Genomic DNA, 25635 nt, shown 5'->3' with positions numbered 1-25635 from the left:
TCAATGCCATCCAATCCCCAAAAAAGTGCCGTAAATGACACCCATGAATTGTAAGCCCCCCCCCCCCCGACTCCTCCGCTTCCTCTTATAAACTCCTCCCCCCAACCTCTCTTCCTTCCCCCCCAACTTTCCACCACGGCTCGGCTCATCGGAACCTGTTCTGCCAGGCTCCAATGGCCGCAGCCCCTCCCTCCACCGCACTCCTGTTCACTGGCCGGCTTAAACCGGCCAGTGTGGAGGCCCCCGCCCGGGTCTCTTTCCCCCTCGCCCAGTCCCCGGAAAACCGAGAAATCCCCTTTAGCACACAAAACCCGCATACACACCCAAGCCCCAAAGAACCATCATTGCAAGTGAAAGTCCCATCTCTTCCCTTGTCCAAATATATACAACGTTGGCTCATTTAGCACATACACCAGCACGCAGTGAAAAAATGCAGTTACATGAAGCTACATCAGTACATGACCATTTCTTAATTCAGCCACAGTCTTTCTGCCTTCGCAAAACTGCTGCTTCCGCCATCCAAAAATAAGCATCCCTGGATTTGTAAGTCACCCTCAACTTAGCTGGGTATACTATGCCGCACTGCACCTTACTGATGTACAGTGCCTTCTTCACCAGGCTGAAGGCAGCCCGCCTCCTCGCCAGCTCCACCATAAAGTCCTGATATATGTGTATACCAGCTCCAGCCCACTGCACCACGCGCTTCTGCTTCGCCCAGCACAGGACATTCTCCTTCACACTGTACCTACGAAAACACAGAGTCACTACTCTTGGCGGCTCACTTTCCTTTGGTACAGGCCTCCATGACCGATGAGCCTGATCCCGTTCCTATCGGGAGAGATCATCCCCCTCCCCCAATAGCTTTGCCAACATCGTGGCAAAATACTCAGTCGGCTTCGGGCCTTCCACTCCTTCGGGCAGACCCACAATCCTCAGACACTGTCACCTGGATCTGTTTTCCAAGTCGTCCATTTTGGCTCGCAGACCTTTGTTGATGTCTATCACCTTCCGCATCTCCTTCCCCATCAAGGTAAGTTGATCATTGTTCTGCGATAATGTCTCTTCCACTTCCTTCAGCGCCTCACCTTGCTCCCGCACCTCCGCCACTGCACTCAATACCGCCGCCCTCACCGGGGCAATCGCCTCCTCCACCAGCACTTTCAATACCGCCCCCATCTCCTTCCTCATCGCCTCCATGTGTATTGTGAACTGCCTTTCAAGTTCATCGCCTTAGTCATTTCTTCAGCCGTGGGCAATGCGGCCTCCCCTGGTGCCCCAGCCTCCACTTTTCTTGCCATCCCCGCGGTGACCTTTCCAATCTCCGATGGACTTTCAGCTGCTTTTTTAACGGCCGGTTTTTTTTAACTTATTTTCGACATTTCCCTTCACTGTGCCTTCTCCCTGCTTTTGCCGCCCCCATTGCCCCTGGGACCGGGTGTTAAACCCGAAAATGCCGTTCCCGAGCGGGAGCCCTCCAATGTGCGGCTGCCTCCCGCCCACCGTCACCGGAAGTCCAAAATGAGGAAGAAATTAAGAGTATGAGAGAAAGCTAGCTAGACATAGAAAACAAAAATAGTTTCTATAGGTATTCAAAAAGGAAAAGAATAGGTAAGGTGAACATTGATCATTTACAGAGAGAGTCTGAGAAACTAATAATAGAAAAAAAGGAAATGGGTGAATTGAACAGATATTTTTGCAAAAGTCTTCACTTCTTCGATGATCACTCAAGAACGAGTATGATTCTCTACCTCAGAAAAGATCAGCACGGTAGCACAAGTGGATAGCACTGTGGCTTCACAGCGCCAGGGTCCCAGGTTCCATTCCTTGCTGGGTCACTGTCTGTGCAGAATCTGCATGTTCTCTCCGTGTCTGCGTGGGCTTCCTCCGGGTGCTCCGGTTTCCTCCCACAGTCCAAAGACGGGCAGGTTAGGTGGATTGGGCATGCTAACTTCCCTTTGTGTCCAAAAATGTTAGAAGAGGTTATTGGGTTACAAGGATGGAGTGGAAGTGAGGGCTTAAGTGGTCGGTGCAGACGATGGGCCAAATGGCCTCCTTCTGCACTGTATGTTCTATGTTCTATGAAACTCCGTATTACTGGTCATTGGTTCTGTGGGTCCCTGCATGGTTGATGAGCCTGATCCTTGAGCCGCATCTTTGACTGCATACTTGGTAGGTGTTTCCAGGTGGTTCAAGCGGTTCTTGGACTCAAGATCACTGGTATTCTTTTCTCAGACTCCTTTTCTGGACCTCCTCTTACCATCAGGTGTTCTCGAAGAATTGTGTCCCTTCAATCAGGAGGTTCCTCCAAATAGGTCTCTTCTGAGCAAGGGTCTCCAAAGCATTGATGCCTGTGTTGCATTTCTGGAGGTAAACCTTCAGAGTATCTTTGCAAACCTTGCTTTGTCTTCCTCATGTTCAGGAGCCTTCCTTGAGCTGATTTGCTTTGGCAGTCAAGACTCTAATATCCTAAGCAGATGGCTGGACCAGCGGAGATGGTTTCGGAGATCATGACCTTGATGTTGATGCTGTTGGCTCCTTCAAGGACACTGATGTTAATAGCCCTATCCTCCCAGCTGATGTGAAGAATTGGTCTCAGACCGCACTGATGGTACCTCTCCAGGGCCTTGAGATAGCGTCTGTACATAGTCAGATTTCTGATCCGTATAATAATAATCATCTTTATTAGTGTCACAAGTAGGCTTACATTGACACTGCAATGAAGTTACTGTAAAAATCCCCTAGTCTCCACACTCTGGTGCCTGTTCGGGTACACAGAGTAAGAATTCAGAATATCTAATTCACCTAACAGCACGTCTTTCGGGACTTGTGGGAGGAAACCGAGTCACTTGGAGGAAACCCACACAGACACGTGGAGAATGTGCACACTCCGCAGAGGAACTAGGAATAGGAGTAGGCAATTCAGCCCCTCTAGCCTGCTTCACTATTGTATACAATCATGGCTGATCTCATCTATGCCTCATTTCCAACTCCTTGCCTGCTCCCCCTCCCCATAATCCTTCATCCCACTACTAATTAAAATCCTATCTATCTACTCCTCAAATTTGTTCAGTGTTCTGCCATCTACTGCACTCTGGGGTAGAAAATTCCACAGATTCATGACCCTTCGAGTGAAGTAATAAAGTAAAGTAGATTGGTTTTAATTTAACAAAATTCTCTCTATTCTGGAAAGGCCCCAATTGATTGGAATATAATGAATGTGACTCCTCTGTTCAAGAAAGGAGGGAGCGCGAAAGCAGGAAACGACAGGCAAACTAACTTAACTTTTGTCAAAGGGAAAATACTGAAATCTATTATTAAGAAGGTTATAGCAGGGCACTTAGAAAATCTCAATGCATTCAGACAGAGTTAACATTGTTTTGTGTTTGACTAATTAATTTGAGTTCTTTGAGGGATTAACAAAGTGGTGAAGGGAACCTGCATAGATACTGTGCTTAGGTTTCCAGAAGGCATTTGACAAGATGCCACTTTAAAGGTTACTACCCAAAATACGAGTTCATGGTGTAGGAGGTGACATATTAGCATGAATAGAGGATTGGTTAGCGAACAGGAACCAGACACAAATGGGTCATTTTGGATTCCACAGGGATAAGAAATGGGGCCTCAACTATACACAATCTATATTATTGACTTGGATGATGTATAGTTGCTATATTTGCTGATGATACAAAGATAGGTAAGTGAATTGTGAAGAGGACAAAATAAGTCTGCAAAGGAGTATTGATAGATTAAGTGAGTGGGCAAAAATATGTCCACTTTGACAGGAAGGATAAGAAAGCAACATACAATTTAAATGGGGAGAGATTGTAGAACTGTACTATGAAGGGATCTAGGTGACCTGGTATTTTGGTAGGGTTCATATTCTGTTCCATTTTAATGAGGCAACTGAAAATTCAGCATTCTGTCCAGACCAGGTGGCTGGTTTTAGAGCCCCAAAATGAGCCCAACTGCATTCACCACATGGAACTTTTATAATTCCATCTATTTGAAGTGGCCTGGAAGCATTTTCATTTCACCACCAATGATAAGTGGTATCATTTTGTGGCTCCTCACACTCCAGTGACTTTGCTGCTTTTGTGCTACAATGTGTACATGATAGCTTGTCGCAAATTTTCAGAGATTTTTATCTGCTGCCACATTTGTCCCTCGTAAAATGACAGGATTCGTAAAATCTGAATGCATGCAATATTCATTAAAAAATGATGGATAAATTGATAGCACAAATAGAAATAAATGAGTATGATCTGACAGTAATTACAAAGGCATGGTTGCACGGTGATCAAAGCTGGGACCTGAATATTCAAGGGTGTTTGACATTTCAAAAAGTCAGGAAGCAAGGGAAAGCAGGCTGGGGTAGCTCTGTTTTGTTAAAATGTATTTTATTACAAATACATATAAAAGATTACAACACATAAACAATTCGGGAAACAGACTTCCCAACAAATGACTATACAGTTTGTACAAATGTTTCCCCTTTTTCATCTCCCCCTAGACACACAATGAACAACTCCTCAAACACGGTCACAAACATTCCCACCTTGCTCCAAACCCCCCCCCCCCCCCCACTGAACACCTTAACTCATATTTTATCTTTGTCGTCGAAGGAAATCATAGAAGTCACCCAGTCAGGCCGCTACCCCTGGTGGCGATGTCGATCGCCATTCAAATAAGATTCATCGCCGGCCAATCAGAGAGGTGAAGGCCAAAACACCAGCCTTCTTCCCCTCCATCAGCTCCGGCATCTCCGAAACCCCAAATATCGTCACCAAATAAGGAGGCTCCACCTCCTTCCTCCCCCCATGCCAGGGCCGCAAACACTCTCACTCAGAATCTCTCCAACTTTTCACAGCCCCAGAACATGTGCGCATGATTCGCTGGTCCCCGCCCACACTTCTAACACTCGTCTGCCACCCCCTGGAAGAACTCACTCATTCTTGCCCGAGTCATACATACCCTGTGTGCTACCTTGAACTGTATCAGACTCATCTTGCGCACAAGGAGATCGCGTTTACTCGTTGTAGTGCCTCACTCCATACTCCCCAATTTATCTTCCTTCCTAGCTCCCCTTCCCATTTTTCCTTAATCTGGGTAATTCTGTTAATAAAGAATGAAATCAATACAATAGTCAGAATTGATTTTGGTTATGAAAGTCAAGGTATGGAATCAGTTTGGGTGGAGACGGGAAATAGCAAACAAAAGAAGAAATAATTGTGAGTGATTTTAATCTTTATATAGATTTAAACAAATCAAATTTACAAAGGTAACCCAGAAAATGAGTTCAAGTTTTTAACATTTTAACAGGTACAAAGCCTTACAACACAAAATAAAATAAACCCAGCACAAACCCCCCCCCCCCCACTTCCCCAGTCCCACCAATCAACTCCCCCCCCCCCCCCCCCCCTAACATTTGACGGCAACTAGCTCCCCAAAATGCAGAATAAACAAACCCCTTCTCTGGTGGAACCTCTCACCTACCCTCTTAGGGCAAACTTCACCTCTAAATGCAGGAACTCCATTAGATCCCCCAGCCATGCCAAGGCACTGGGGGGATAAGCTGACCTCGACCCCAACAGAACCCTCCAGCGAGCGATCAGCGAAGCGAATGCTAAAACATCTGCCCCACACCCGTCTGCGACTCTGGCAGTTCTGACACCCCGAATATGGCCCCCAGGGGACAAGGCTCCAAGTTCACATGCAAGACCACTGACATGGCGCTGAAGAATGACCTCCAAAATTTCTCCAACTTTAGGCAGGACCAGAACACATGTACATAATTAGCTGGACCCCTCCCATACTGTTCACAAATATCGTCTGCCCTCTCAAACAGCCGGCTCATCCTCGACTTTGTCAAGTCTGTCCTGCGTACCACCTCTAGCTGGATCAACCCCAGCCTCGCACATGAGGTTAAGACATTCACCCTCCGCAGCACCTAGCACCACAATCCTTCCTCCAGCGCCATTCCCAACTCCTCCTCCCATTTGGCCTTGACCCCCTTCAGGGACATCTTCTCTTCCAAAACCCTCCAATAAATCACTGAGACGACCCCATCCCATAACCCCATTACCGCCAACACCTCCTCCAGTAATGAGGAGGAAAATGCTCTCGGAAAGGTCGGAAAGACCCTTTTCACAAAGTCCCGCACCAACATGTGCCTAAAACCCTCCTCAGGCTGGAACCCAAACTTCTTCCCCTCGAATCAGCATTAAACTCAATCCAGCCCCTAACCTAAAGTGTTGCCGAAATTGCCGTCATATTTTCAGCATGGTAACCACCACAGGATTCCGAATATCTCCTTGGGGCAAACGGGAGCAGCACCGTTGCCAGCACCTGCAACCCCGACACCCTACAAGAACCCACCTTCACACTCATCCACAAAGCCTCCGTTTCCCTAATCCAACCCTGCACCGTCTATGCATTCGCCGTCTTCCCTCCACCCCCCCAACTGACGCCGCCTCTGAAGTACTGTCTTCCTAATCCTAGCCACGTTACCTGCCCAGACAAACAATGAAACCAACCGTCCACATCCTTAAAAACGATTAAGGCAAAAATAAAATCCACGGCAAAATGTTCATCCTCACTGCCTGCACCCGACCTATCAACGACAGGGGAAGACTATCCCACCTCAGTAGATCCGCCTTAACCCTACCTACCAGACTCGTAAAGTTCAATTTACGAAGCCGCGCTCAATCCAGGACTACCTGCACTTCCAAATACCTGAAGTGTGTTGTTGCCACCCGAAATGACAACCCCCTAACTCCAACCCCCGCTCTTGGCGAAGACACCACAAAACATTCACTTATACCCAAGTTCAGCTTGTAGCCCGAAAATGCTCCAAATCTAGTTTTCACTCATACTCTAACTTTTCCCTTTTTTTTAAGTCACCCGTTGTGGGTTTCTACAACTTCCCCAATTTTCTGCCCAACTATAAATCTTTGTATCATTTCTTTCGATTTGATATCATCCTCCACTTTCTTGCTAGTCACAGATGCATCCTTCTCGTAGTCTTTCTTTCTGAATGGAATATATCCTGGAGAGTTATGAAATATCTTCTTGAATGGCTGCTACTGCTTTCCTACCTTCTTTTTAATCTATTTTCCCAGTCCACTTTCATTAGCTGATTTCACAAATAATGGCAATTACAAAGTGTAAAATACTAGTATTATACCACATTTCTCACCATCAAAATGAATGTGAAATGCTATCATATCTCGTTTACGATAAGATCATTAATTAGTAATCTCATTACATATTACCAGGTCTATAATAACCTTGTCCCTTGTTGGTTGAAGAATATATTGTTCCAAGAAACTGTCCTGAGAGGATCTGGCGAGATTAGTAAAGGGCAGGCAGTTGTCGTCAAACATGCGGCGGTTGTTGAATGTGCTTCCTTCTCCGTCAAAAGGAAGGGAGCTAGGGGTAGTGGTGGTGCAGGATGCGGAGAAGACGGAATGGAGCTATTTGTTTGCGGTGTTGGAGAGGTTTGGGATTGGGCCTAAGTTTGCAGCATGGGTGAAATTGTTGTACAAGGGTCTGGTGGCATGTGTACAAACAAATGAAATGAATTTAGGGTACTTTCCGTTGCACAGGGGAACGAGGCAGGGATACCTCCTTCTCCCCTTCTGTTTGCGCTGGCGATAGAGCCCTTGGCCATAGCATCGAGGAGCTTGGATAAATGGAAGGCAATAGTTAGGGAGTGGTGCAGCATAGCATGTCCTGTATGCTGATGATCTGTTGTTGTATATTTCATACCGGAGCTCTTCTGTAGGGTATATAATAGGTTTTCTTAGGGTAGTTAGGGAACTGAGTTTAGAGTGGGGACCAAAAAACAGTGGCTTTGGTCTTCCCAACATTTAATTGGAAGATGTTTTTGCTCATCCAGTACTGGATGTTGGATAAGCAGTCTGTATGATTTAAGTAACAGATTACCTAAAAAGGGGGTCGAGCTCATAAGTGATTTTTAAAGTAGTTTATTAGTAGGATATTAGCTCTGACAATGTGGAGTCTATATGGGTAGAATTGAGTAATAGCAAGGGGCAAAAAACATTAGTGGGTGTCATATAGATCGTTAAACTGCAGTGGTGATGTTGGGAATGGCATTAATCATGAAATTAGAGATGCATGTAATAAGGAAATATCAGTGATCATGGGTGATTTTAATCTTCACATAGATTGGGCAAATCAAATTAGCCACAATGCCGTAGAGGAGGAATTCCTGGAGTGTATATGGGATGGTTTACTTGACCAATATGTGGAGGAACCAACGATAGAGCAGGCTATCTTAGACTGGTACTGTGTAATGAGAAGTGAATCAATCTGGCTGTGCAAGACCCCTTGGGGATGAGCGATCATAACATGATAGAATTTTTTTATCAAGGTGGAGTGTGAAGTAGTTGATTCGGAGACTAGAGTGCTGAATCTTAATAAAGGGAACTATGAGGATATGAAGCATAAGTTGGCCTTGATAGATTGGGGAGAGTTACTCAAAGGGATGACAGTGGATTGGCAATGGCAAACATGCAAGGAACACATGGGGGAACTACAGCAATGGCTCATTCCTGTCTGGCACAAAAGCAAAATGAGTAAGAGGGTCAATCCATGGCTTACAAAGGAAATTAGAAATAGTAACGAATCCAAGGAAGAAGTACACAGATTGGTCAAGAAGAATAATAGGTCTGAGGATTGGGAGCAGTTTAGAATTCTGAAAAGGATGAAGGGATTGATTAAAAAGGGGAAAGTACAGTACGGAAGAAAACTTGCAGGGAACATAAAGACTGACACTGAGAATTTCTATAGATATGTGAAGAGAAAGGGATTGGTAAAGAGATATGTAGGCACCCTACAGACAGAAAGAGGGAATGCATAATAAGGGACAAAGAAATGGCTGAGACATTGAACACATACTTTGGTTCTGTCTTCACAAAAGAGGACACAAATCAGATATCAGAAATGCTGGAAAATGAAAGGTTTAGTGAGAGAGAAGAACTGAGGAAGATCAGCATTAGTAGAGAAATGGTGCTGGGAAAACTGATGGGATTGAAGGCGGATAAATCCCCAGGGCCTGAGAATCTGCATCCCAGAGTGCTTAAGGAGGTGGCTCTGGAAATAGTGGATGCATTGGTGGTCATCTTCTGGGATTCTATAGACTCTGGAACAGCCCCTGCAGATTGGAGGGTCGCTCATTCACTCCAATTTTCAAAAAGGGAGGTAGAGAGAAAGCAGGGAATTATAGACCAGTAAGCCTAACATCGGTAGTAGGAAAATTCTTGAATCCATTATCAAGGGCTTTGTAGCGGAACAGGTGGAAAGCAGGATCAGTCAGAGTCAGCATGGATTTAGTTATTTATTTAAAAACATTTAGAGTACCCAATTTACTTTTTCCAATTAAGGGGCAATTTAGCGTGGCCAATCCACCTACTCTGCGCATCTTTGGGGTGTGGGGGTGAAACCCACGCAAGCACGGGGAGAATGTGCAAACTCCACATGGGCAGTGACCCGGAACTGGGATCGAACCAGGGACCTCGGCGCCGTGAGGCAGCAATGCTAACCATTGCGCCACTGTGCTGCCCTCAGCATGGATTTATGAAGGGAAAATCGTGCTTGACAAATCTGTTGCAATTCTTTGAAGATGTAACCAGTACAGTTGACAAGGGGGCGCCAGTTGATGTGGTACATTTGGACTTTCAGAAGGCGCTTGACAAAGTCCCGCATAAGAGATTATTGTGCAAGATTAAAGCATATGGGATTGGGGGAAGTGTATTGAGGTGGATAGAAAACTGGTTGTCAGAGAGAAAACAAAGAGTAGTGATTAATGGGTTGTTTTCAAATTGGCAGGCAGTAACCAGTGGGGTACCACAGGGATCTGTGCTGGGACCCCAGCTATTCACAATATATATTAATGATTTGGATGAGGGAACAAAATGTAACATCTCAAAGTTTGCAGATGATACCAAGTTAGGTGGGAGGGTGAATTTTGACGAGGATGCAGGGATCCTACAGCATGATTTGGACAGGTTGGGTGAGTGGGCAAACCAATGGCCAATGCAGTATAATTTGGATAAGTGTGAGGTTATTCACTTTGGAACCAAAAACAGGAAGGCAGATTACTACCTGAATGGTTGTAAATGGAAGAGGGGAGTGTGCACCAGTCACTGAAGGTAAGCATGCAGGTGCAGCAGGCAGTAAAGAAGGCTAATAGTATGTTGGCCTTCATTGCGAGAGGTTTCGAGTATAGAAGCAGGGATGTGTTGCTGCAATTATACGGGGCCTTGGTGAGGCCACACCTGGAGTATCGTTTGCAGTTTTGGTGTCCTTCTCTGAGGAAGGATGTTCTTGCTCTCGAGGGAGTGCAGCAAAGGTTTACCAGACTGATTCCAGGGATGGCGGGACTGTCATATGAGGAGAGATTGACTAGGTTGGGATTGGTTTTGCTGGAGTTCAGAAGAATGAGGGGGGATCTCATAGAGACTTATAAAATTCGAACAGGACTAGACAGGGTAGATGCAGGGAAGATGTTACCAATGATGCGTGTGTCCAGAACCAGGGATCACAATCTGAGGATTCGGGATAAACCATTTCGGACAGAGATGAGGAGACATTTCTTCACCCAAAGAATGGTGAGCCTGTGGAATTCATTACCACAAGAAGTAGTTGATGCTAAATCATTGAATATATTCAAGAGGCAGCTGGATATAGCACTTCGGGAGAATGGGATCAAAGGCTATGGGGAGAAAACAGGATTAGGCTACTGAGATGGATTGTCAGCCATGATCGCGATAAATGGCGGAGCAGGCTCGAAGGGCCAAAAGGCATCCTCCTGCTCCTATCTTCTATGTATCAATGTATTAAGAAGTAACAGTTTAAATATAAATAGAGAAACTTAAAACCTGTGAAAAGCGAGTGTAGTTTACTGGTCCCAGAGAATGAAAAGATGGATGACACAGTGTTGGTCTCCGTAGCCAATGTCTTGGAGCAGAAGCTCCTCCTTCTTCACCAAAGGATAAGGATGTTCTGCAGTTGTCTCTGTCTGACGAAGACTGCAGACTTCCCTTCCAAGCACTCAATTATATGCTTTATTTCTAAGAGCTGGTGCCTACCCCATGTCAAGTGGTACAGGCTTTCGTGTCAAGCACTTGTTCAATACCTCTGACCAACAACAAACGCAGATACCCAAGGTAAACGCTGATCATCACTTTGCCTCAAGGTCATCTTTCAGCTTATCTCATGTTGGTTGCCATTGGTTAACTCTTGCCAGACACATCTCGATAAGAGGGTACAAGTCTGTCCTGTTGACTCAGGAATATCAACATGCAAACTGGTACCATGAGACCTCAACATGAGACTCTTGATCATTGTCCTTGGTGATCACGTTTGTTTACCTCTGTCCATGGCTGCTAAGAATTGATTTTTCTGAAAAGAGAGAGCGAGAGAGAGGTTAAAAGGAACACCCTTCTGCTAGGGGCTCAAAATTCTATGCCACCATTTCTTACAACTCAGATGATTTAGCAACAGTCAGTGTACATGTGAAGATTCCAAGAGAGATGGGATAGAATCTAGAAAAATCAATGAGTTCAGAGCTAGGGCAGTGGGATGCATTAAGGTAGATTTGGACCTATGGGCTTGGGGTAGTGTGGGAAGCCGTAGGGGTAGCTGAACGGATCTTCTCGCTCTTCATGAGCAAAAGGTCTGTGAGCTTGTTGCACTGGTCATTGAAAGTGTAGGAGAGAGTGGAAGGTGTTTTAACAAGCTGCTTTGTACGAAGAGAAGGTGGGGATTATCTTTCCATTCCAGGATGATCTTTGAACAGTTGCACTGGATTGATTGGAGCAACGGAGATTGGGACCCAATAGTGCTTTATGTGGTACAAGTAGATCTGGCAGTATATCAAGTTTCTGCCTTAGAGATTCAAATCGAGGGGTACATATGGTCACAATGTTACTTCCTTCTGCATCTACCCTGGAACTTCTTATTCCACAATTCATTTACAATTGCACTTTCAAAATCCCAACTATCTAGCCTTTGGCCATCCATTTGTCACAGCATTTCTGTAGTTACTGATTTGCTCTATCGCAGTGCTACAACACCCTGGACTAGTGTGCCATCAATTCCAGCCCCACTTGACCCGGAGTCGCAATACAATTGAAATAATTTTTTTTGTTGAAAATGTTTGCATTGCCATTTTTGTACTTAATATCCAAACTTTGCAAAATCTACAGAAACAACAATAATAACCACCAGTAACAGCACCAACACAAGTATTATAAGGTTTCCCCGCATCTTTTCCCTACATTATTTACATTAGTGAGCATCTTATTGTTTTTTAGAAATGTTCTTACCGTGACTCTTAACATTTATTGATATGAGTTACACAGTACTTTACATATGTATTTACAACTATTGCCGGGACTCTTTACACCATTTATAATTTACAATTACATTTGTTTTGCTGGGAAGGTAAGTCCTGCTCCCCCCTCGAGTTCTCAGGGGAGGTTAGACTGATCCCTCCTCCCAGTTTGGCACATGTCAGAGGGATCTGTGTCCCCTCCTGTGAGTGCCTCCCTTCCCGTTCCTTCTCTGCTATAGGCGGGCACCCTTTCATCCAGGCGATACTCCCTGCCCCTATTTTCTAACCCCCTTCTTATCCCTCCCCTCTTTTCCTATCCACTCCCCCTGACCTCACCCACCCATCCCCCAGTTAGTTGCTGGTTGCGAACAGGACTGTGAAGAGGTTTGTGAACTTCTTCCATGTGTCATGGAATCTCTCCTCGGATCGCCTCATTGAGAATTTTATTTTTTCTAGTTGCAGGAACTTAGCCAGGTCTGAGAGCCACTCCTTTGCCTGACTTCCAGCCTAGCAGAAGTCTCCTCCTAGCGATTGGTGAGGCAAAGGCCTCTTCTCTGCCCAGAGCTCTGGATGCTCCAACACCCCAAAGACCACAATAGATGGGCATGGCTCCATGAAATTAATGATTAATTCCTAGAAAATACACAAAGTTTTTGGTTCCCAATAACTACAGTCACCAGGTTTGTAAATTTAAAAACAATAAATTTTTTATTAATAACAATAACTATAAAGTGGGCGGCCCGTGGCGCAATGGTTAGCACTTGGACTACTGAGCTGGGGACCTGGGTTCGAATCCTGGCCTTGGTTCACTGTCCGTGTGGAGTTTGCACACTCTTCAAAAGCAGTTTGGAACATCCTGATGTCATGGAAAATGCTAAATTAAAGTTCCTCTTTCGATGAACTCAACTTTAATGTCCCATTTCTAATGATTCAACTCTTTTAAGCTCTTGATATTGTTCTGTTATTGCAGTGCCTCAAATTTAGGCCATTTGGAAAGAATAGACAAAACACTTTTAATCAACAATATGTATTTACATATGATTGTAGAACATTCCAAAGTGCTTTACAGCCAATGAGATACTTCTTGAAATGCAGTCATTTTTGTAAGTGTAGAAAATGCGGCAGCCAACATGTGCACAAAACAGCAACGTGTTAACAACCAGATAATCTGCTTTAGTAATCTTGATTGAGGGATAAGCATTGGTCCTCTTCAAAATATTGCCGTGGAATCTTTTACACCCACCTAAGAGGCCAGACAAGGTCTCAACTTAACATCTCATCTGAACGATGGACCACTTACAGTGCAGCAGTTCCCCAATACTGCACTGGAGCATCAGCCAAGAATTTTGTTCTCAAATCCTGCAGTGGAACTTGAACCTACAATCTTCAGACTCAGGCAGTAACACTGCTACCAGCTGAGTCAAGGCAGACACAGCTAGATGGTGGTTGACCATTGCATAGAGCTGCAAAAAATGTTGTTATTGCAATCCCTCAATGCAAAATAATGCTGCCATTAATTTAGGTTCCTTATTCTCTCTTATTTGTGTTCTGTTTCCTGTCTTTCCCCTCTTTCCTCATAATGCTTTCATTATTTTTTTTTCTTATTTCACAATCTTTGCTGCTGTCACGTGAATGCTTTCAGCACAAATAAAACCCTCTATTTACTCTTCTATTAAAATAATAGGGCTTCTTTTGCATTCTCTTGCAAAAGATTGAAAGAAACAGAGAAGACATGAAAGCTGAGCTTTGAGGATTATAGCAGTCTCCATATTAACATAAACCGACGCCTATATCCCTTTTTCTGCTGTGTAATTATTAGCATAGTTCAGATCTAACAATTAAGCTCATGATTGTTGGGTTGTTGGGTTACGGGTATAGGGTGGATACGTGGGTTTGAGTAGGGTGATCATGGCTCGGCACAACATTGAGGGCCGAAGGGCCTGTTCTGTGCTGTACTGTTCTATGTTCTATGATTTATGTGATGATACAGGGAACATAGGAACTAAGAGCAGAAGTAGGCAATTCAGCCCTTCGAGCCTGCTCTGCCATTCAATCAGATCACGGCAGATCTCTTTCTGGTCTCAAATTCACCTCTCCACCTCCGCCCCATATCTTTTTCACCCTTTTTAAAATCAGAAATATATCTATCTCCTTCTTGAAACTGAGGAATTGAACAAACGAATGTGATATAAAATAGGATTATTAGTTAGAATAATGTAGATGTGAGCCAGTCTGATAGTAGCGAGTTCACAAACAAAGAACAAAGGGATTCAGAAAGCATGGCCAGGAAGAGGGGAGGAGAGCCTCGTGGAGGATGGGGAAAAGGATGCTGGGTAACAAGAGGCCCAGGGTTGAGGAATGCGAAGTGTGTCAATCAGGATATATGGCCTTCCAAACTCCAGCGAGTATAAACTGTTTTATCTCTCCTCATACATAAATCCTTTCATCCCCCGGAATCAATCTGGTGAATCTCCTCTGAACTGTCTCCAATGCCACTACATCCTTCCTCAAATAAGGAGACCAAAACTGGACACAATACTCCGGATGTGGTCTCACCAACACTCTATACAATTGCAACAACACTTCTCTACTTTTATCCTCGAGTACTTTTGCGATAACCGCTAACCTTCCACTTGCCTTTTTAATTACATGCTGTACCTGCATACCGACTTTCTGCGATTCATAAATAAAGACACCCAGATCCCTCTACCCAGATGCATTTTGAATCTGCTTTCCATTTAGATAATACATTGCCTTTCTATTTTATTTTTGGCTAAATTGGATATCTTGCACTTATCTACATTAAACTCCATCTGCTAAATGTTGGCCCAATCTCCTAGCCTACCTATATCTTCTGCAACATTTTTAAGCTCCTCTTCACTGCCTGCCTTCGCACCTATTTTAGTATCATCCCCAGATTTTGCTATGTTACACTCTGTCCCTGCTTGCAGGTCATTTATATAGATTGTAAACAGGAATGCTTCCCATATCCTTGTTCTCTCAAAGGTAGGGAGGGTACAAAGTAAGAGGATAGGCAGCACTCAGTGGCAGATGACTCAAGATCAGAGATGGATGGGGACTAGCCATTCAGTTCTTTTGGTTGTAGAAGTATCAAACAGTAAGGGCCTCACGGTAGCATGGTGGTTAGCATCAATGCTTCACAGCTCCAGGGTCCCAGGTTCGATTCCCGGCTGGGTCACTGTCTGTGTGGAGTCTGCACGTCCTCCCTGTGTGTGCGTGCGTTTCCTCCGGGTGCTCCGGTTTCCTCCCACAGTCCAAAGATGTGCGGGTTAGGTGGATTGGCCATGCTAAATTGCCCGTAGTGTAAGGTTAATGGGGGGATTGTTGGTATGCGGGTTACGTGGGTTTAAGTAGGGTGATCATTGCTCGGCACAACATCGAGGGCCGAAGGGCCTGTTCTGTGCTGTACTGTTCTATGTTCTAGAATGGGAGAAACAAGGAAGAAATTGATACATTATCTTAAAGGGATCAGGGGTTATGGGGAGAAGGCAGGAAAATAGGGACGAGAAAATATCAGCCATGATTGAATGGGGGAGCAGACTCGATGGGCCAAGTGGCCTAATTCTGCTCCTATGTCTTATGGTCTTATCTTATCATTTAGGAAAATAAGGTAAGTAAAATAAACAGCAGCATCAGTGTTGGAACAAAGACAAAGAAATGCATTGCTATATTTCAGGTGAAGTCTCAGAATCAACGAGGAAATCTAAGCCTGGTGTACTAACTTTTCACTTTAAGACTATGACAATCCTGAAGAACAGCTTTTCCAAAAAAAGCACTTCGTTAGTACTCAACTATCACTCTAAATTATGTGCCTAGATGTTGTCAGAGTGTAGGCTTGTGCTCACACTTAACTCAGAGGCATGAGTAATGCCAAATGATATTTGTAGTAGTGTTATGGGTTTGCGTTCTCTGTGCGAGTCCTTATCTTACTGTCAGGTGTTCTCTCAGTTGCTAGTACAGTCCTGTTTTAGTAGCGCCCGGCTCCTATTCCTGTTGCCTCGTTGATTGCTGCTGTTTGGTGCCTGCTGCTATTCTGTGCTACATGGTCGGGTTCAACCTCTGACTGATGCGTTTCAAATTAAGCCCAGATGTGCAGCTGAAGTGAGGACACGAGGGTTTCCATTGGACCGAATGCTCAGCGTTCTCCCTGGAATGGAACGCGGCCAGGATTGCAACATTCCAATGCCGGGATCACGTGACACGGACAGGCGCTCACGTGACTTTCTTTTACAAATGGCTTTTGGCCGATGCTGAATGTGAGTGTTAATCCAGGCGGGAAGAAGCTGCTGGACAGCCGGGCGACACAGCGGGTTATTTATCGCCTGCGCTCTTTGAAGGAAGTGGCAATCGGGGCATTTTGTTCGGTCGAGTGATTCTCATTCTGGGAGCGCCTCTGCACCATGCAGCACATGATAGAGGTGGCCATTCCATCCTTCAGATATGAGGAGAGTGATCTCGAAAGAGGATACACGGTAAGGACATGAGATTCTGGCGCGTCCTGTCTAGGCCGCCGCATAGTTACCCACATCATTAAAAAGTGTTTTCAGTTCTCACCTGAACGTACTCACTCATTCACGTAGCGCACAAATCCAGAGCGGACCCAGAGATGATGATGATGATGTTGGCAAAGCTACTCAGTGTTTGCACTCCTTTGGTCCAACTCTTGCGCTTGGCGAGCACTTTTCACCTATTTTATAAAACGGTTGCAATTGCGTTCATAGTTTGCACCGTTCCTTCATATAGTAAAGAAAGAGATTCGGTTTAACCCGGAGTCTAGGTGACTGAAGTATTTTAGCCTTGTTCAGAACTATAAATCATGGGGTGATTTCAAGACCGTGCAGGGAAAAATGACCAGGTTTGCCAGTTTAGATTAGAAACGCCACCACCTCTAATTTGCATCGTTAGATATGAGACAAGCATAAGCACCGTAGCATTGTGGATAGCACAATTGCTTCACAGCTCCAGGGTCATAGGTTCAATTCCGGCTTGGGTCACTGTCTGTGCGGAGTCTGCACATCCTCCCCGTGTGTGCGTGGGTTTCCTCCGGGTGCTCCGGTTTCCTCCCACAGTCCAAAGATGTGCAGGTTAGGTGGATTGGCCATGATAAATTGCCCTTAGTGTTGGGTGGGGTTACTGGGTTATGGGGATAGGGTGGAGGTGTTGACCTTGGGTCGGTTGCTCTTTCCAAGAGCTGGTGCAGACTCAATGGGCTGAATGGCCTCCTTCTGCACTGTAAATTCTATGGTAATCAATGAAATTAACAGGCCGATATCGACCTTTGTGTTCACACGCTTTGGGTATCTCCATGCACTTTCTCCCTATTCAGAATCTGGAAGTAACATTCAGTATGTCAGAGATCACACATAGTACGTAGCTATATATTTTACAAATTTACAAAACCAACTCTTAATTAAGCTTTTCTTCATTGTGAGGCAACCAGTTCAAAACATTAGCTGTTTTCTTTTGGGAGGAAGACTGAATAAAAAGTATCCCAAAGAGCCATAAAATACAGTATTATCACCAGTATGCTGCCAACAAGATGAAGATTTTATACTTCATTCCATTAGGGAGACGGTGGTGTAGTGATATTGTCACTGGACGAGTAAACCAGAAAGCCAGGCTAATGCACTGAATTCATAGAACATACAGTGCAGAAGGAGGGAATTCGGCCCATCGAGTCTGCAGCGACCTACTTATGCCCTCCCTTCCAACCAATCCTCGTAACCCAATAACCCCTCCTAACCTTTTTGGTCACTAAGGGCAATTTAGCATGGCCAATCCACCTAAGCTGCACGTCTTTGGACTGTGGGAGGAAACCGGAGCACCTGAGGAAACCCACGGAGAGAACGTGCAGATTCCGCACAGGCAGTGACCCAGCGAGGAATGGAACCTGGGACCCTGGCGCTGTGAAGCCACAGTGCTATCCACCTCTGCTACTGTGCTGCCTAATGCTTGAATTCAATAAAAATCTGGAATTAAAAGTCTAATGATGACCATGAAACCATTGTTGTAAAAACCCATCTGCTTCACTAGAAGGAAATCTGCCACCCTTACCTGGTCTGTCATACATGTGACTCTAGACCCACAGCAATGTGGTTGATTCTTAACTGCCCCCTCCAAGGGCAATTAGGGATGGGTAATAAATGCTGGCACAGCCTATGACGCTCACGTCCCATGAACGAATTAAAAAAAATAAACAAACTTGATCTGTTTTAAAAAAAAAAAAATACCTAGCAATATAATGATTTATATGCCCTTTCTAACTTGAGTTGTAATTGAAAAGTATAAGGTGAGTTGTTTAACTTGGGATGAAGAGGGCAGCACGGTGGCGCAGTGGTTAGCACTGCTGCCTCACGGCGCTGAAGTCCTAGGTTTGATTCTGGCTCTAGGTCACTGTCCGTGTGGAGTTTGCACATTCTCCTATGTTTGCGTGGGTTTCGCCCCCACAGCCCAAAGATGTGCAGCCTAGGTGGATTGGCTCCACTAAATTGCCCCTTAATTGGAAAAAAATAATTGGGTACTCTAAATTTATTTTAAAAAACTTGGGGAAAGTGCATCTGTAACTGGTGATGCATTGGCAGCGCCATGTTAGAAGGATGGAATGGCCACTTCTATCATACAGCACAAAATTAATAAGTTCAGATGGAATTTTTTGCATATATTGCAAGCAAGTAGCCGCCCTTTTTCAGAGTGTGTGTATTGAAATGCCAGGTGTTAGCTGGGAGGTTTCCAAAATTTTAAGTTGCGATGCCTTTAGTAATGTCCCTCAAATTCGGGTCCTTGGTGCTGTGAGGCACCAGTGCTAACCACGGTGCCACCGTGCTGCCCTGCCACCCTATATTTTTTTCAAAAATTAGAGTACCCAATTAATTTTTTTCAATTAAGGGGCAATTTAGCGTGGCCAATCTACCTAGCTTGCGCATCTTTTGGATTGTGGGGGCGAAACCCACACAAACACGGGGAGAATATGTGCAAACTCCACACGGACCGTGACCCAGAGCCGGGATCGAACCTGGGACTGCAGTGCTAACCCACTGTGCCACCGTGCTGCCCCTCCCACCCTATGGTTTTAACACGTAACCATTCTCATAATTGATTTCAGATTTATTGGTTAACAAGATCAGTTCAAATTATATGTGCAATTACTGAGCCATAAAATAGCTTAGTTACAAACCCTGTGCAACAGTAATTTAATTCTACCAGCTCCAGTTGTAATGAACTTTGTCTACAAGATGTCCAAATATAAGACACTATGAAATGTGTAAATGGAGTTCAATCTGTACGTTAACATGGTCTGAATGAACAGGACAATATACATGAGGGGCTGAATGGCCTACTCCTTTTTATGTTCTTTTATGTCATTTTTCATAGTAAACTACAATAAATAAAACCAAATAACATTTTGGTTCACGTAACATGATTTGAGTGCAAAAGATTGTTTTTCCTCCGTACTTCCTAGAAGTTAAGGGGAATGCAGATGTCTAAGAGGAGAGTTGGTGCCAAAAAGGAGATTTCCATTTGAAGGCAGATGGCATGGCTGAGACACTAAACTAATTATTTGCATTTGTCTTTATTAAGGAAAATGATGCTGCCCAAGTCGTGGTGTAAGTGGAGGTAGTTGAGTTACTGAATGGGCAAAAAATTGACAAAGGATGTAGTGAAAAAAGCTATCTGTACTTAAAGTTAACAGGTCACCAAGATTGGTGGGATGCATCTGAGGATACTGAAAGAAGTAAGGGAGGAGAACTGGGAGACGATCCCGGAGCCCCTGGAGGTTGACTGTTGGAAGGGCAAGCAGAAATGAGAAGCTCAGCTCACTGAGAAGAGGGTGAGGAAAAAAAGAGGCCAGTACATCTTGATTGATTCTTCTCAGCTCACTGCCTCTTCCACAGCAAATGAGGCAAAGAACAAAGAATAATACAGCATAGGGACTGGCTCTTCGGCCATCCAAGCCTGTGCCAACTATGGTACCTGCCTAAACCAAAACCGTATGCACTTACTAAGTCCGTTTAAAAAAAAAACTTTCCTCGCACATCAGTTCTGAACTTTTCCCCACACACTTTAAATCCATGTCACCGAGTACATGACTCTCCTACCCTAGGAAAGAGCATCTCTGGCTACCCTCTTGCTCTTTACATATGTACAAAAACACCGTGGGATTTTCCTTGATTCTGTTTGCCAACGACATTTCATGACCCCTTTTTAGCCTTCCTAATTCCTAAAATTCCTTCCTACTTGCTTTATATTCTTCAAGGGCTTCATCTGTCCTAAGCCTTTTAGACTGTCACTTCAGAGTGGCTCCTGAGCCTTACCGGTCAATGCTCAACAGAGTTCACTGTGATGGCACGAACCGTTGAGATGGAAGACTGCCACAGGAAGGGAGGAAAATGTGGAACGATAATCTTGTAATCCTCCTTCGATATATGGGTGGTGCTGGCGAATTGCTAATGTTACACCTTTGAGGATGGAAGGATAAACCCAGCAACTACAGGCCAGTCAGCTTAACTGCTGCGGTAGGAAAACTTTTGGAAGTGATAACCCAGGACACCATTAACTGTCAATTGGACAAGTGTGTAAAAGCCAGTGTAGATTTGTTAAAGACAAATAATGTTTAACTAACTAGATTTGAGTTTTTTGAGGTGGTGAGATGGCTGATTAGGATTCTGCAGTTGATGTGGTGTATGTAAACTTTTAAAGAAAAAAAATGCTGAATAAAGGTCCACATAATAGATTTGCCAACAAAATTGAAGCCCATGGAATAAAAGGGAAAGTAACAGCATGGATATGATGTTGGCTGAGCGCCAGGAAATAGAGTGGTGAAAAGTTTTTTTTTTTCCGATTTGTAAGGTATACCATGGGGTTCTCCAGGGATCAGTTCCAGGACCCCTACTTTCATGACATATATTAATGATCCTAGACGTGGGTATGTGAGGCGCAATCTCAATATTTCTGACACAACTTTGAAGTATTGTGAACTGAGGAGATTGGTGAGTGCATTACAAAAGGTTGAATTGGCAGAAGGAATTTAATGCAGAAAAGTGTGAAGTGATACTTTTTTTTAGGGTTTTGCTGCAAATGGTTAATAAACTTGAGACATGCATGGCATTTAAGATGGATAAATCATTGGAGACAAAAAAATATTAAATGGTACGGCTGGGTCAAAAATCCTGGAACTCTCTCCCTAACAGCACTGTGGGTGTACCTCCATGCCCAGGACTGCAACGGTTCAAGATGGCAACTCACCACCACCTTCAATAGGGTAACTAGGGATGGCCAATAAATGCTAGCATGACCAGTGGCCAGCACATAATGTGAAATGGGTTTTGTAGGAACAATAAATTGTGGAATAATGGCACCTCAATTTAGTGTAATTTAAACTACTGGATGAGCTAATGTCTTCACATCTATGTGGATGATGTCAGCAAGGTTTTAATTATTAAAAGACATTTTGAAGATTTGTCTGGTTTCTAAAACAAATCTGTTATTTTTGGATGTTCTAAATGTGATTGGAAAATAAGTGTTGATGCAGGCTCAAAATTTGTGGGCAGAACTGGCACCGCAACTGGACCGATTCAGCAACTGTCAAGGGGCTGCGGCACCACGTGGAACACAATCAATTCCAATGAAAAAGGTGCAGGATTTACCGGTTTCATAATTGACACTCGGGAGGCTGACAAGCTGCAGCCACATATAAGCACGGCACTCCCACACACACCATCGATGGCAGCAAGACACGAGGCCTCACGCTTCCCGAGCTGGGGACCCTCTTGGAATCCGTGGAGGAGAGGCGGATGACATTGTACCCTGGCCCAGGAAGGAGGCTGCCAGCCGCTGCCATTCGCCATGCTTGGCACCAGACAGCAGTGCCGCAAAAAAAACGCACGACCTCGGGTGGCCAGGGTGAGTAGGTGCTCCATAGAACATACAGTGCAGAAGGTGGCCATTTGGCCCATCGAGTCTGCACCGACCCACGAGCCCTCACTTCCACCCTATCCCCGTAACCCAATAACCCCTCCTAACCTTTTTTGGTCACTAAGGGCAATTTATCATGGCTAATCCACCTAACCTGGGCGTCTTTGGACTATGGGAGGAAACCGGAGCACCCGGTGGCAACCCACGCAGGCTCCACACTCACAGTGACCCAACAGGGAATTGAACCTGGGACCCTGGCACTGTGAAGCCACAGTGCTAATCACTTGTGCTACTGTGCCACCTGGCATGATCTGGCAGATATGCTGCACTGCCTTTCTGCTCAGCCAAAGTCCTTGGCATGCCAGGTCCGGCAGGTCCTCGAATGTCTGGTGCTGCCAATACACACACGGCCTCATGCTGTGCCTCCTTGGCACATCCTCCTCGGCCTGTTGTGTGGCTGCCTCTGTTCCTCTGCAGCACGCTCCGCTGCTGCAGCTTCCTCCTCCTCCAGCAGTTGCAGCTCGTACAGGTGCAGGGCATCCTCCAGGGCTGTGGAGACTAGAAGGAAGTCCACCATTGCTGGTTGCATTCCAGTATCCATTGTCTGCAGGGCGTGAAAGGCTGACATGTTGGCATGGTGCACAACCCTGCCCAACCAGGTCCAACGGGCTACATGGTGACCCGGGTTGGCACTGTGGGGGGGGAGGCGGGGGATGTGGTATAGCGGAGGGTGGGGTGGGGGAGTGAGGGCACCCACCCTGCCGGTGTCACTCTGCAGAACCAGGGACCAAGTGGGGTGCGCAGCAAGATGCTGCCTTGCAGGTTGCGACAATGACGATCCGTGGCAGGACACCGCCTCAGTCCTGGGGGGCCCACTCGGCCTGTGTTTTCTCTCCTCCTGCCCCGGCCTGTGTCCAGCCCAACAGCCCAAAGTCGCACCTCTCTGTGTCTTATCTCTTCTCTCCCTCATCAGCCACGACACGTGTTTCATGATTTTTAAAAGCAAAAGTGAACCGTGCATCAGGAACGTGGCCCCGGAGACTCCTGGGTCGGGCCTGCTACTGACATGCAAACTGTGTTTACTGTATATGCGTTCCGGGCCGCATTGACAACAACACTGCAGAGGTGACAGACAATTGCAGTTTGACATCAAATTGGCGCCCGACACGATTTTGACGTCTGGACCAACATGAATACCGCCCCATATTTCTCAATTATCCCCCGATTATCATTGTGGTATTCTGTGAAACCGGCTTCTGTACTAATGTGGATATAAATGACTTGGTCTACTGCCTTCAGTTTAATTATAGGTCAGAACGTGAAAAAGTGGTTAAGTAGGGAAGCAAGTAGTTTGAAGTGGAGCTGAGCCAAGCTAAGATGGAGTATCAATGGGCATGAATATATTTTACATTAGGAAGATAAGAGAAGTGAATTGAAACTGACTTGTCGGCATAGATCGTAAATGGATAAAAGTAAAGTAGCAGATTAAGTCTTGCCTGAGTAGTAGCAGCCAGAAAATAACATGAAAGACCTGTAAATTCTGATGAAAGGAACTTCTAAAGCAGTGGTTCCCAACCTTTTTTTGGCCATGCCCCACCTAATCACCTCTAAAATCCTGATTGCCCCCCCCCCCCCCATGTGGTGATATATAATTCTTATCATTTAAAAAGTGAACTCCGTTTCAGCTGAAGAAGCTTAAAACGCCAATACCTTGGTTTAAACAAGCTTCAAAAGAACATGGCATCCATGAAAAAGAAAAATGAAATAAACAAAAGACAGTTAAAGTTCTGAGCAAGAAATTACTAAAAAATTGTAAGAAAAAAGAAAAAAACATTAAGTGTTCCTTGAAGTTGTTTATTCAACACATTCAGTTTTTCAAAAATATCTGCTAAATAACTCACAAACGCTTTTCCATCAACGGTTAGCAGGTGTTTCATTTCAGGCTTTTCACTTAAAAAGTCACTAAGCTCATCAAATAGTTCCATGAATCTTTTCAAACAATTCCCCTTCGAAAGCCACCGTACCTCAGTGTGAAGTAAAAGTCTCACATGGTCTGCATTATTATCTTCACAAAATTGCTTGAAAAGACGCTCACATTTGGCATTAGCTTTGATAGCATTGATAGATTGCAAAATCCAAAAAAATAAAAATCGAAAATTTGGACCCAGACCTCCTCAGTCGCGCTCAATTGCCCCCCTTAAAAATCAAATTGCCCCCCTGTGGGGCGTACGCCCCACATTGGGAACCACTGTTCTAAAGGAATGTAAAGCAATAGAGAGTTAAAGATGAAAGAGAAAAAATATTTGGAGAGAGATTCAAAGCTGTATCAGTAATGCGGTTCTGAGATCCTAAAGCAGAATCCTGGAAACAGACCTGCGAATAAAGAGCAATACAGCACGGGAACAGGCCCTTCGGCCCTCCAAGCCTGTAACGGTCATGGTACCAACCTTGGCCAAAACCCTCAGCACTTCCTTGTGCCGTATCCCTCTATATCCATCCTATCCATGTATTTGTCAAGATGCCGAACGCCGTTAATATATCTGCTTCCACAACTACTCCTGACAATGTGTTCCAGGCACTCACCACCCTCTATGTTTTTTTTAAAAACCTGCCTCGCACATCTCCTCTAAACTTTGCCCCACAGACCTTTCAACTTATCCCCCTGGTGACTGACCCCTCCACCCAGGGAAAGAGTGCCTGCCCATCCCCTCTATCTATGCCCCTCATAATCTTTGTAGATCTCTATCAGGTCACTCCTCAACCTCCGTCGTTCTAATGAAAACAGTCCAAGTATAGTCAGCCTCTCCGCATAGCTAGCATCCTCCAGACCAGGCAACGTCCTGGTAAACCTCCTCTGCACCCTCTCCAAAGCCTCCACATCCTTCTGGTAGTGTGGCGACCAGAATTGTGCGTAATATTCCAAGTGCGGCCGTACATGGTTCTATACAACTGTAGCATGAAGAAGCAGCTGCCATCTGAAAAATGTTTTCCCCTCCCCTATGGATGCGAGTGTATTTGTTGTAATATTGCTAGGATAGTTCGAGATTAAAATCCATGATGATTGTTGCCTAATTAAGCAAAACACTTGAGGAATGTTTGCAAATGTAATCTCTTTAAAATCTTCACTAGCAGTTTGAAATTCTTTTTCCTGACTTCAGATATCTTCTCAAAATACAAATTGCAAATCGAATGCAAGTTTCATTTTGGGATTTGGGTAGCCTGGCACTTATCACTGGCCATATAGCTGACACCCCGTCAAGTGGAAATCAAAAATCAGGGTAAATATGAAGAAAATTAAAAGTTTTTATTTTGAATATCATTATTCTTCAATAATATTCGCAAGG

General features: G+C 44.8%; 1 protein-coding gene across 1 annotated transcript in view; it reads left to right on the top strand.

Annotated features, from left to right (window-relative positions):
* The first annotated feature begins 16559 nt into the window (after positions 1–16559).
* LOC119970419 (sorting nexin-24-like) overlaps positions 16560–25635 on the top strand; it is a 235774-nt gene continuing 226698 nt past the window's right edge. The window contains exon 1 of the mRNA XM_038805013.1: positions 16560–16851. Within this exon, the coding sequence (XP_038660941.1) occupies positions 16780–16851 (72 nt within the window). The 5' untranslated portion in view covers positions 16560–16779. The remainder of the gene's footprint in view (positions 16852–25635) is intronic.

This window comes from Scyliorhinus canicula, chromosome 8, assembly GCF_902713615.1.
Source record: "Scyliorhinus canicula chromosome 8, sScyCan1.1, whole genome shotgun sequence".
NCBI lineage: Eukaryota > Metazoa > Chordata > Chondrichthyes > Carcharhiniformes > Scyliorhinidae > Scyliorhinus > Scyliorhinus canicula.
Note: the sequence above shows the minus strand (reverse complement) of the source record. Positions and strands in the feature narration are given on the sequence as shown.